This window comes from Streptopelia decaocto (assembly GCF_964273445.1).
Source record: "Streptopelia decaocto genome assembly, chromosome: 8".
NCBI lineage: Eukaryota > Metazoa > Chordata > Aves > Columbiformes > Columbidae > Streptopelia > Streptopelia decaocto.
The window spans coordinates 20,779,425-20,792,952 of record NC_138662.1 but is presented as its reverse complement, the minus strand read 5'-3'; the positions used below and the strand labels follow the sequence as shown (position 1 = coordinate 20,792,952).

General features: G+C 39.2%; 1 protein-coding gene across 2 annotated transcripts; it reads right to left on the bottom strand.

The window, feature by feature from the left end:
- Nucleotides 1–6,461: 6,461 nt before the first annotated feature.
- Nucleotides 6,462–13,504, bottom strand: HESX1 (HESX homeobox 1). Of its 2 annotated transcripts, none has more exons than XM_082059722.1 (5): nt 13,293–13,504; nt 8,338–8,596; nt 8,014–8,219; nt 7,602–7,703; nt 6,462–6,659 (listed from the first exon to the last, which is right to left on the bottom strand). In XM_082059722.1, the coding sequence occupies exons 2-5, from the start codon at nt 8,528–8,530 to the stop codon at nt 6,561–6,563; spliced, it is 600 nt and encodes a 199-aa protein (XP_081915848.1). In that variant the 5' UTR covers nt 8,531–8,596; nt 13,293–13,504; the 3' UTR covers nt 6,462–6,560. The 2 variants fall into 2 exon arrangements, with proteins under 2 accessions (XP_081915848.1, XP_081915849.1); XM_082059723.1 differs by lacking the exon at nt 13,293–13,504 and adding an exon at nt 11,299–11,391.
- Nucleotides 13,505–13,528: the final 24 nt, after the last annotated feature.

Genomic DNA, 13,528 nt, shown 5'->3' with positions numbered 1-13,528 from the left:
CAACAATTCTACACAGATGGACTCTTTCATATTATAACATGCCATAGTTTCAAAAGATCTGGCTAAGCTCAAGTGAAAGATTACCAGCTGACAAGACAGTGACTCCAGACCATAACATTACATTGAAACTTGAATCCAATCTATCAACAGTTATACTTCAAGGCAACTTTTAAATCACTAGGCCTTGAGAAAGGTGCCAAAAAATCAATAAAAACTCTCAGTTCTGAAAGGAAAATCTGTATTACTATGCCCATTTTATAGATGGGGAAACTTAAGCACAGAGTCGTAAAGAGGCTTTTATGTCTTGCACACACGCCCAGGGCTAAACCTGTAATTAGATTTGGAGTCAGGAAAGGCTCTGCCCCTTAGCAAGACAGGAAGAGACCCCTGGGTGTAGCGGGTTTTGATTTTAATCTGCTGTTTTCTATAGACACACACTCTCCTCCCTAAGGTCATCCTGACATCACCAGTGGGTGCTCAAAGCAGCGTGGGCCAGGTCCAGCCCCAGAGCAGCTCCAGTTGTCCCGAGCCAGCTCCTCCCACCGTGTCCACACAGCCACCGGCACTTCGGGAGCAGCCGCCGCTGCGTCCAGATGGGACTTGAAAGTGGAACCACACAGATGAATTCTGCTTTGACGCTGGCAGCCACTTCTGTATCCACATGCTTTAAATCAAGTCCTGAAATTAAGCGTCCTGTCCCTAATGCTGAATAAGCGAAACCTCGCAGAATCCCTCATAGTATGCAGGCAGTAATATTTCTCTCCTGCTCGCTTTTTATGTCACATTCTCACAGTTTAGCTTTTTCTCCTAAAATCTCAAGTCTGTCTTCAGGTATTTGGGGATGTTTTGAGGCTTGTAGAGTTCAGAGAGTAGGGAGTGAATGGTATTGTGACCTTTCTGGATGACTTAATGTCTTCTACAGGAAATTGCACTTAATTACCTAGGAAGTTTCAGTCCTATATTCCTAAAGGCTCAAGTTAGCATCAAATCTAAGCTAGGCTGAAAAAGAACTGCCTGAAATAAACCAAACAGTCATTATACAAAAATTACCTCTGATCACCATCAAAATAACAATTTATCAGTGATTCACAGATCTAAATCTTCATATAATATTACAGCTCCCCAGACCCCACAGTCCTCTGCATTGCACACAGGCCGACTTGTTCTGCTGGCAGAGGTTTGCACTCACATGTCAACTCTCCCTCTGTATTTCTGTTCAGTTTTGCATCTGTTTATTCATATGAACATAAGAAAGGAGCAGACAGCTCAGTTGTGAGATGATTCTGTTTACTGATGTGGCACCAAATCCGCTCCCAAAGCTGCGGAACTGGCTCTGAGGAAGGGGGAGCAGGGCAGGAGCGCGGCTCTCAGCAGCAGCCTGCTCTCCACTGCATTGGCTGTAATATGAAACTGCACTTGCAGAGAAAAGCAGATTGTAACGCAAAGAAAATTAAAAATTGCATGGAGGAGTCACTTTTCAATGTAAATTCTGCTGAACTAGAAATATTCCAAACCAACAACTGCATCCCTTTTATTCTTTAGCAACAATTCAATAATTTTTAATGTTCAATTTTAAAACTATATTTTTCTGCAATGTAGGCATTTCATCTCAATCAACTATTAAAAATGCAAATCAAGATCCCCACAATGCAGTTCAAATAAATGCTAGAAATGTTAATAATGTTTTTACAAGAGTTTCTCGGTTTTACTTCTCATCTCAGCCCTTCCCTTCTACAGAACAAAACTTTCCATCCCAACAACTTGTCATTTTCCTTCTGCAGGGGAATATGGGGAAGGGGGTGGAGGAGCAACCCTGACCTAAGTCTGTTCTGAAATTCAACAGCATCCTGTGGCAATGTCTGCAAAACTAATCCCAGCACACACTAAGGGACCCCTCGCTGAGCACAAACTGAGCCTTAAACCCCTTCCCATTTAAGGCAGGGAGAGCGATTTGCTCAAGCACTTCAGGATGACATCATTTGTCATTTGAGGCCAAAAGCTACGGATAATTAAGGCTAAAGAAAATGTTTTGAAGATTTTTGTAATTAAAATGCATGGAGCCATTAGTAACAGATACCGTTACAGAACAATTGGAACATGGCTGGAAGAATTTTAAAAAATAAATCTTTGTATTGTGTAACCATTATGGAAGAAGACTAGAAAGCACTTTGGCAATAGCGCCTCAATTCTACTCCCACTAAGGGAAATACACAAACAAAAGAACATACAAATGCTGGAAGCATATGGAAATTGCAATTGTTATTTCTATGATAGATGCATGATATTTCAGAGAATAATTTTAAAACACTTTTAAAGCAGATTTACAAAAGAATCCACAGCAGTTCTACAAGACTGGGCTATAAAAGAGAAGAAGGGCCCCGTTCGGAACGACAGTTGTTGCCGGCAGCTCTGCCTCTCAAACAAACAAACTCAAGGTTCTTTTCATCTACAGTCTGGCAAATTATTTTAAAACAAAAATCTGAAGCAGTCGGGTACTGGAATTGAGTTAACTGCTTATTCTGGAAAGACTAAAATCAATATGCAGCTAATAGACTGATCAAACACAATGGACGAGATCTGTTAACACTTACATAGAAAGTTAAGCCATGTTAATATAAGTTATAATAGATCATTATCATTTGTTTCTAATTAGATTATAATAGTAACAGTCACTGAAAACACCACTCCTACTAAACTCTAATTTGTGTTACAGCTTATTGCCCAGGACCAAACGTTGACAGAGGAAAGAATGGACAGACTGGCAGAGTTTTCTCATTTAAACAAGAACGTCTACAAGAAAAGGAGTTTGCCACAGAAGCACAGTTTCCCAAGTCTCCAGCCACAGCCGCTGCAGTCCAAGGGCAGCGCTGGTGCCTCATTACAATGCTGCCCCATGACTTCCCTTGTCAAAATTAATTAGAGCAGTTTGCAATTATTTTGTCAGATAGCCACATCCTGGAGCACAGAACAAGATGCTGTTCCAGCTCTGGAGTGAGAGAACTGCATTTCACTGAGTGTCTCTTATCCAAATATCTATCTGGTAACTTACAGTTATTTGAACCAAGAAAGAAATTAACGTGGATACTAAGTAATTTATTAATATCTTACCCTGACTGACCACTCCGAAATGCAAGACAAACTGTTAAGAAATGCACAGTATTTAAACAGCACCACGTCATTTCTTATCCTTCTAACGTGATAAAATAATGATAAATGAAAAGTCTGGTGGCGATAAGTGTTTCTGCATGGCAAACCTTCGCATTTTCAACATTCTATTTATTACCACAGAGGAGCTGTATTAGTAGAAACTGTACCAGAAGTCATTGTAAGTTCTACACGATCAGTTTGGGGGGGCTTGTTTTGTTGGTTTTGGTTGGGGTTTTTTAAGAATTACTGGCCACTTTGTCAAATGCTTTCTGGAATATAAAAAGATTCTGCTACCATAAATGGACTATGTCAGGCAGTCTTATAAACACACACTCCAGAAAGCTCTCTCAATTAATTTAGAGACAAGGTTGGCTGCCCAAAACTGAATTCTTATAGGTAATAGCTAATTATTAATAAATGCTCACTAGGTTCAGAGCAATATTGACCACTTGGAACTTTTGCAAATCAGGCCCAACATCAAGCATTTGTATGCACGCACAATATAAATTTGGTCGCAAAGTTTGTGCAGCAGTTCCAACAGGCAGTCGCGGCGGGCACTCCGTCTACCCGCAGCCTCATCGCATGGCTGCGGATTTCACCCAAAATGAATTTAACACGTGGGGCTGCAGTTATAAAATCTGGCCACAAGAGGGCAAAAGCAGCCCAGCATTTGTAGAGGTATTTCAACCACAGACCATCATCACCGCCACAAGATTTATGAATGCAAGTCTGATTTCACATGAAAAAGGAAAGTGTTTAAGATGCAGCTAATATATAGCCAACAATCTTTAATTCAGAATACTTGATCCGCTATCTCCTTATTTCCTTAATACGGCATCATTCATAAAAATTGAATCCAAAGATATTCTGGAGTATTACCATGACTGATGTATTACAATTTAAAAAACTAACAATTGTGATTTCACATGCTAAGTCAGAATACAAACCAAGAAGATTGAGACTTATCTGATCACTGTTCTGAAGGGCAGATAAACAGAAAGACTGCCAGGCAAAGTATGCTGAAATCCGGCCCCACTCCGGTTTTGCAATTTCGGGATGCATGGAGGCCTCTTCTGACTCATCCCCTACTGTTATTTGGACTGGCTGTGCCCAGACATATAACATTACATATTACATGTATTATATTACCAAGGTAGCCCAGAAAGCTGCACATTATCAGGAAGTACAAGATTAGAAAATCCTGTGAAGTCCAGATTATTAATTTTTAAGACTGAAAAAAATCAGCTGTATTCGAGAAAGTGATGGCCACAGTTGGAACCCATGCTGGTCAAAGTGGGTATAAATGTAAAGCTAGAGGTTCTCCTGCAACTTGTTGATGCATTTACTTTGGAAGAGCAAGCTAAGCCAAGACAAAGCAAATACTGCAATTATGCTGTTAAACTCTTTGTCCCCAGCACTACTGCTACAGTCTTAGTACCTCACACCATCATCCTTAGGGTAACATCCACTAATTGGGAGCAGGATACTGGGGCTGGCGCCTTTATTATTCTGCTACTATTCTACTCCTTCTCTTAAATTGCTTTCTCAGACTTCTGTCACTTGAGACATTAGGCGTATTTAGGTATTTGCCAGATAATAGACTGAGGTTCTTAGCATCAATCTGCACAGATTAGTCTAATCTGTTGCTGCTGGAAACCTTGTTTCCACCGTAAAGCAGACAATAGTGTCAAGTTACCTGCCAGAAGGTTAAACTACGGGCAATGTATGTTTTGAGGTGAGAAGAAAAACAAAATTGAACTCAAGCATTCCCAGTATTGTCTTTACCAGATCAGGTGGGTATCTGAATTGAGATTCCGATTTCTCTAAAAACTATTCCTCATGGATTTCAGTACATTTAAAGTGCTTCATTTGTGACTATTTTCTTAAGTATTTTTGAAAGCAGGATACAATAGAAGTTCGGTTAGTCATGTTAATTAGTCATGAATAATTAGCATTTCAATATTGGATAAAACTTTGCTCCTGGAAAACCAACTTAGGATGAAAATAACAAAGTCAAGCAATTCAAGATGTTAGGAATTCTATAAAAATGAAGGCAATGAGCCCCTGAAGTTAAAGACAGAAAATGGCAAATTCCTGGAGCCTTGTTCTAAAGTAATGCAGCTTTTCAGTAGTATTTTCAGAAAATACAGATTAAAAACAAACAAACAAACCCCACCATGTCTTATATCTCAACCTATCATCCAAGTATCAAATAAGGACTTAAGTCAGATAATCCTTCCCTAATATGAAACTACATAATATTAAGTTCTTTCAATCACCACTTTTCTCAAACTTACCTTTCATTCTATAGGACAGCAGATATCACAGATACAAGCGTCAAGAAAGGAAGAGCAAACTTGGTTTGTTCACGATATAAAAGGTACGGTCTTACCTCATAAAATCCTAAACTAACTGCATTTCACAATACCTTGCAACCATTCAGCAAAGATACATTAAATCATCCATTATATAAGTACAACTGAACCATCTAGACATGCCCTAAGAAAGAACACAAGTTAGAAGAGACAGAGGAATCAGAAACTGTCTGGAAGCAGCAGAGACAGCTCTTGAAAATCCTAACGCCCGCCTCTTCTGGAGACTATGCTACACTGAATGTAACATGCCAGGAAAAAATCTGTTGCCACTTTATTAATGGCAATAATCTAGATACCTGGTCTGGTCCCAACTGATTTGATGCTGTGAAATGCTGCATTCTGTCATTAAAAGATAATAGTGCAACTTCCATAACTGGAATACTTAACTCTGACAAGAGACGAGATATGCAAGTTGAAGTAGTAAATAGACAAATATCCTAAATTAAAATATTCTATTAAAATATTATAATTTTCAGCTTCTTTTAACGAAACAATTCTTCAAACTGAGCAGTCAGTTGAATAGTAGCGCTTCTATTTGAGATACCTTTTTCTAAAAAATTATGTTCTTAATAAAAAGATCACACTCTTTATAAATAAGCTACTTAAACTCCAATGTGACAAACAATCTGTTTCAGGTAGCAAAATCTATCTTCCATATTGTGTATTTCAGAATTTAAACACTTTAAAAAAAACCAACCACCATGAAGCTTTTTTAAGTCATCTTCAGTTAAGCTGCTGTAATTCATAGTAGCTGAAGATCTTGTGCAACCTCAGGTTTGGATTTTTTTAGACTGCAAAAATACCTGAACTTTTCTGAAAGTACTTATTAAAATATAGAGAAAAAGTTCACTTTTTCCACAAAAAGTAGATTATAATAATACTTCAAGTATTTACAGTTTATTTGAAGGAAAGTTATGATAAGCTTTCAAATCTGGGGATAAAATCATAATTAATGTATCACCATTACTAAATACAAGCTGTGAAGATTCCAGTAATTCCTCGTGTTGTACTGTAGCACTGTAACAGCAAACCTTCCTTCTACTCTAGCAGGCTGTTGGTGAGATTATTTTTCACCATTAGAAACTGAGATTCTCGGTGCGATCTTTTCAGCTTGGCACGCCGGTTCTGGAACCAGATCTAAAATGGAAGGAAAAGGCATGCTTTTCAGAAACACGGCACTGTTAGCAGAGTCAACTTTGACACTTTAAAATATTCACACAACTTTGCAGTATTTCATGTAATGACAGTGGTTTGGAAGTTCAATACAAATTTAAAATCGGCAGATAACTCCACAGACAAAGAAAAGAATACCCCCAGCTTAACTGGAACGTTACGACCAGCTACACTGAAATTACTATAAAAACTAATATTAACTTCACTGACACTGAATCAGACCCTGGAAGATTCTGAGCATCTGGAATTCACGCACAAGTCTTAAGGTTTTGTTTCTTCGGCTGCTTTGTTAATCTCAGCCTCAAGCTTCCCGTCAACCCCAATCTAATACTTGCATCAATAGCTTAATAAACACCAAGGTGAGGCCCACATTCTAATATTTCTGGCATGCTGCTTATCGCATTGGACTACCTGGAAAGCAATAAGTAAAAACCCTGAGTAGATTTTGCTTTAGGTCAAACGAAGACATAGGCTCAAACACTGGTTTAACACATATGCTCTACTGACAGTCTCACAAAATACTTAAGAAAAAATAGAAATTATTTCAATATTTGTTCCAAATTTGTTTTTCAAATACAGTGACAAGCATAATATAAACATGATTTTTAAATGTGAAAGCAAATGATCAAGTTCTGCACATGATAACTAGAGAATAACAGCAAGTACCATGGAAATATTGCAGTGCTGAACACCCCATCAATGCTATGGAGGGAGGTTTAAGATTTCAGAAGGAATTCAACAGCTTCCATTTCACAAATTCTTGCCGGCACACCACATGTATAAATGTACAACATTTTAAATTGAGATTATTAAAATTATTGCTACTGCTGTCAAAATAATTATTTCTATAATCAGCGAGTACATATAGATGGAATTACAGAAAAGTTCAAATAAATCTTTAATTACCTGTATCCTGTCTTCATCTAAATCTAATTTGCGAGCTAGCTCTTCTCTGATATCGATGCCAGGGTAGGAGTTCATTTTAAAAACATTTTCTAAGACTTCAATCTGAGGAGATAAAACATAGTTGTTGAATAGTTATCACTACCTTCATAGTAGTAATAAAGAAAATAAATACAAAAACCAGTTTAGTTTGTTCAACAGGAGACTTCCAAGCAGCGTTTGTGCAATTCTGATTCCACGCATAAACACAGGTCAGCTGAAATTAGCAACATTACTGTTAATTTACACTAGTTCTGATTACTAGTTCTCTCTGCAGACGTACATCATACTGGATTAGTCAGCTGTTATAGGCTTCTACCAACATTTGACTAAACTACATTGCTATTCATTTATTAAACACTGAGAAAATCCCTACCTGGTTTCTAGTGAATGCAGTTCTTGGTCTCCTGCCCCTGTACCAGCTCAACTCTCGTTTGAAGGACAGCCTTTCTGTGACTGAAAAATAGTTTTCACACCTCAAAACTTTTTCCTCTTGTGCTGGATTACTGTTAGCACGGAATAATGGATTTTCATAGCAAACAACAGGGATTTGCAGATGGGAAGATCTGTCATCACCTAAAACTAGAAGAAGCAAGCAAACAAGAGCTTCAATGTACTTGTTTTTAGTAGAAACATGAAAATATCAAGATTTTTAAAGGAGTAAAAGCTTGAGAGGTTACAGAACAGGCTGCTGACTTACCCAGGTTGGTGCAGGCATCCACCCACGGTCTGTGGGGTTTCCCAGCTGGAATGCTGTCTTTCTTCTGCTCCAGTCCCAAAATACTTTCAATGGAAAATGAGCACTGTATGGTTTTCTTTTCTGCAAAACCAGACACCTTCCGAAGGTTCTGAGACACGGGTGCAGTGGCCGCGCTCAGCGATGTACCTGCCATGCTGTCACCCTCAGCCAGCACAGCGCGGATACTGTACTTGCATTTCTCCACAGGTCCTCCTTATAGCTATGTTGACAAGGGGGTTGGATTTGCGACGTCATTAATTAAAATCTTTTATTAGAAAGTTTTAGCATGTCAATGAAAACTCTCCCACCAAGAGGCACGAGGAGTTAATTGTTTATTTGTTTGCAAGTAATTAGCAACTAATGGTGACACCAGGGGGGCCACCAAGAGGGACAAAAAGTGTTATCTCTCCTAACCAGAACATCGACTTAACTTTTGAGAAAGAAGCTGTGCACAAATACAGTACTTCTCTTTTATTTGAAATCATTAATGTATAAAATCGGGTTTTTTAAAAACTTTATACTCTAATGGACTCCACTTACCTAAACATAGCAGCATGATAGGAAACCAGTCAAGTGATAAGTAATCTCATTTAAGTGAATTTCCTTCCAAGGAAATTTAAAAAATAATCTCTTAATGCTATTAGGGTAATCCCGATGAAAATGCCTCTGTTTTTTCATATGCATATGTAATGGTGAACGTGGTCAATAAAACAACAATAGCTTCTGGCGTAAGGCGCTGTGCAGTGGGTTGGCAATGTTGTCAGAGCTCAGTGTAATTGCCTTCCAAGTGCCTGGATTAGTTAACAGGAACAGTTGCACCAACTATTTTAAATAATTCATGCATTCATTTTTCTTATTAAAATAACTTTGTTGTGGCTTTTTTGAAACATGCCATACATGAAATTTCCTGATGATCCTTTGCAACATAAAAACAAACCTTAAAGTAATAGAAGCAGTACACTCAAGTTTACTGGTTTAAAACATCATTTTACTGCTACCTGTTCCTCTCTTCTCAAAGATTTATAACCAATATAAACTCATTTAAACCCCATAAAGCAAACACTTAAAATGACCAAAAATCATGAGTAATGGGAAAAATCTGGCCCTCTATTTTCTCTTGGTTTGCCATTTCCTCAGAGTAGTTTAGTCTGTGTCATCAGTCATTCACATGGCTAAGAACAAATAGTAGGGACATAAACAGTATATCCACTTTGATTCTCTTTATATTTTTAAACAACCCAAGATAAATCTTTAGGAACAGACAGAGGCAGGAAAGTCGCTAAGGAAATGGCAGAGGCTAGAATTGACAATAATGCACTGAGGGAGATTCTACAGAGAAAAATGCCATCCATGGTGGGTTCACATCAGAAAGAGGTTCAGCTGAAGAATGCTGACTTACTGGACTGACTTTGTGTTGCACGATGAGATTGTTCTCAAACCAAACTATCAAAGAGTGACAATTCAAGAAGTGATCTTACCCAGGAGACCTTATCAGCACGTATCAATATAACTGCAATGACCCCCTGTAAACTAAGTTCCAACCATCATTTAACAGCCTCAGCAAACACAAAGTGCAAACATTAAAACAAAAGCTGTAAGGACAGATGTATGAAGCCACTGCTTGCTGGAATATTTGGTGTACTGGAGGTCAGTGGGACACAGTGTTAAGCAAGGGCCTTGCAGCACTTTATGTTTCAGTACAGTTACTCCCAACAAGGCAACCTGTGACCATAACAAAGCGACAGGACTCCTTCTACTGACTGCACACAGTTATTTGGAGCGTTCGGGCTGCACACCAGGTCCAGGTTGCTAGATTTCCTTGAAGAGAAGCTTGCTTAGTCGTAGAAGAAAGCTATTTGTTAGCAAGATAAACAGTCAAACTTTTCCATAAGAAATTAGGATTAAAATATATTTTCCAACAGTGCGAAAAACTTAAAAGTTTTAGATCCAAGAATACCTGGTAGTAAAGAACCACTGAAAGTTTAAAGAGACATTGAGCCTTCACTCAAAAACTACACTTTGTTATTTTGACCCATTAGAAATAATCAATACTCCTCTTGCAAGCAGTAGGGAATTACCTATAGAGTTTTAACTAAATATGACCATAGGGGTAATCAGAGCAACACAACAAACATTAAGTTGAAAATCCTGAGTAATCAATAATAGGAGAAATCACTGCTCCTTGGATATGCAAATCCAATCCTCTTACAGCACCACATACTCGATGAGGCAGCAAACTAATCTCGCTTTGCGATTTTGCTCCACTGTTTTTTGCCCAGAACAGCAGAGTTCATCTGTTTAGTAGATGAAGCTCTTGTTCTTCAGAGATGTGAAGCTCCTCGGGACTCTGTTTACAGCAGCTGAAGACACACACCAGGAGTTCTGGACGGCTTTGGTCCAAAACCCAACATTTGCTGTTGCCACCTTTGCTGTTCTCACCCATTGCTACTCCACCGCCAGGTCACCTTTCATGATAAGCCCGTACACTATTTTCAGCTTTTTGAAAAGGTATAAATGGTATATGTAAGCTTCCTTGATTACTTATCACACTCAAAATAACCACCTTTCATCGCACCTTTCCCATGGCTTCTTTACCACCCTGCACCAGTATTTCACCACCTCAGCTATTCTGCTCCGTACTGCCCTTTCTAGCATGTTTTGAACAGGAATAACAAAGACTGTATTCAACACCAACTTCAAAACTCAAAAGGTTGTTTTAAGTAAGAAGACCTCCAAACTGTTACCACTATTTTTCACAAAATACGACTAAAAGCAGTTAGCTATTTCTTCACTGAAGTAAAAGCTATTTTGACCCACGGAGATTAAGTGAACACAGATAAATTCAAGGTAAATCCAAGGCTGGCACTAGCAGAAGTCTGAGAAAGTGTGTGAAACAGTGGGTGACATGCCAATAAATCCTACCTTATCCAAGTAGCTTCTTTCACCCTCCTGCAGAGGCAGAATATTCTCTCCATTAGGGGATGCATCTGGAATTCTCTAGAGAGCCACTGGTTGCTCTTCTGCCTGTTTACATGGTGCCAAGTGTTAGTTCCACACATTTTTAAGGCCCCTTATTATTTTGCAGAAAGAACAGGGAAAAAAAAAAAAAAAGAAAAGAAAAAAAAAATCACACTAACAAAACATCTACAATGCTGAAAAAAGTTTAACACTAAAACCACTCACTAAAGGGTTCACAGGGATTCTTCAATCCATTAGTATCAAATCTCATCTGTTGCTGTCAAATTTGTATCTCAAATAACACTTTTGGATACCTTGTAATATTCGTAAAAAACAAACACATAAGACCAAGACAAGTAATATCTTACAGAATGTTTCAACATAAGGGATCTATTAAAAAATGTGACTACTAATTCAAAGAAGCCCTGGTACTACAACATGATTAGAAAGGCCTCCCTTGCTGCTAAACCAGATGGAATCACATAAACTGAATTGTTACAATCAACAGCAACAAGACACATTTTTATGGTACATGCCAGCTGAGATACCAAAGCACATTTCTACATATTAAAGATGTTTGTTTGCATTTTGTTTTTTCTTCTATAAAATATTTAATTATAAAAGACCTTTTCTCTGTTCATAGCAGCTAAAGAAATGTTTTGTTTTTCCTCTGCCACTTAGAGTTGGAAATATACAAAGGTAACTAAAACCAATGGCATTTAAACTTACTACCTTCCTGAAATCTGCAAGGGAAATGCATCTTGTAGTACAAACCAGAGAGCATTTCTTACAGAAGACTGCTGTAAAACGTAGCCACAAGTTAACTGATCTCAAAATCAGAGAGCTATGCATATATAGGTCATGAACCAAAGCTAACATTTTGTCTTTAAAACACTTAGTCTTTAAAAAACCCTGTAAGATGTCTCTGTATTATGTCCCTCATATGACAGAAGGAGAAGTGGTGTGACTGGCTCCAGTGAGGTGAGTCACCAGCTGAGCCGGTAAATGAACTGACTGAACCCAGCTGGAACTTGGAAATTTCCTCACCACTCCCTACGAAAAAAACTAAAACCAAACAACCCCACACACACCTCAAAAATCCTTAAATGTTTGTTAATTTCATACCAGCCTTTTCCTTTATCTGCTTTTAAAGGTAAACCACAATCTGATACAACATAAAGAAAGGTCTCCATAGCAAGACTGCACAAGAGTTAATCATTTGCTCTGCTAGATGTCTTTGTGTACTTTCTAATCTGGTTTTATACCAAGTTCACCTGGTCCCAAAAAGCCCAAACCAATACAATAACTTGGGTCAAAACATACTAATAACAAAGGGCAATTCAAGAATATGCTCCTTTTTAAACAGCACACGATGATCTCGTTCAATTCCAGAGAGTCCTCGCTGTACTTTCAAGCATTTAAAATTGGTTGCCATCCTATAGCACCAAGTTATCCCGGCTGAGAAAGCAGGGAGTCCACTGGAACTGGTTACGCTCTTGTTTCTGAGGGGAAAACCTGCGCTCAGCAGTGCTGGGCTTTGTTTGTTTGTTTTTTTAAGCCACCAGCAGGAACACAAACCAGATCCTGAGCTGAAGCCACCACTCGGTAACAAAAAACACTGGGTAATTAGGGATAGAAACACTTTCCTGATAAAAGCCCTGGTGGCTGGTGGAGAAAGACATGACGGGGTAAAAGGACACTTCTTAAAAGGGATGCTCCAGGTGATACCAGGAGTGCAGAGGATGCTTCATCGTGACAGGGAACACAAGAGCGTGAGTGCCACCGTGGTTTTGTTCGCAAGATCATTGCCTGTTAAGACAGCAGCCTCCAAATAAAGACAACCAGCGCTAGGAGGACACACTGATTTGTAACACAGAGCATATACATAACTACCAAAAAAAAAAAAAAAGGAAGTTTGTTTGCTTTTTTTTCCAGAAACTTCCCTTGACAACCATCACCTGTGCGCTACACCAGAGCGTGGAAACGTCCCTGCCGGTCTCGGATTCCCACTCACCGCCCGCCGCGGCGGGTGACGGGGCGCTCCCGAGAGGCGGGAGCCGACGTGACGGCCAGGAAGGCGCCTCTTCCCCGCTCCCGTGTCACGGGTGGGGAGGGGACGCGGGTCCCTGAGGGGACACGGCGGGGAGGGCGGCGAACCCCGGCGCGAGCCGCTCCCGCCACGCAGCCACCCACG

What these genes read in the sequence shown, in the direction of transcription:
- HESX1 (XM_082059722.1), bottom strand. Translation starts at nt 8,530, where the DNA reads ATGGCAGGTACATCGCTGAGCGCGGCCACTGCACCCGTGTCTCAGAAC. An exon ending in GGATGCCTGCACCAACCTGG is followed by an intron (nt 8,220 to 8,337) that starts GTAAGTCAGCAG and finishes TGCTTCTTCTAG; the next exon opens with TTTTAGGTGATGACAGATCT. An exon ending in TAGATGAAGACAGGATACAG is followed by an intron (nt 6,660 to 7,601) that starts GTAATTAAAGAT and finishes CTTCCATTTTAG; the next exon opens with ATCTGGTTCCAGAACCGGCG.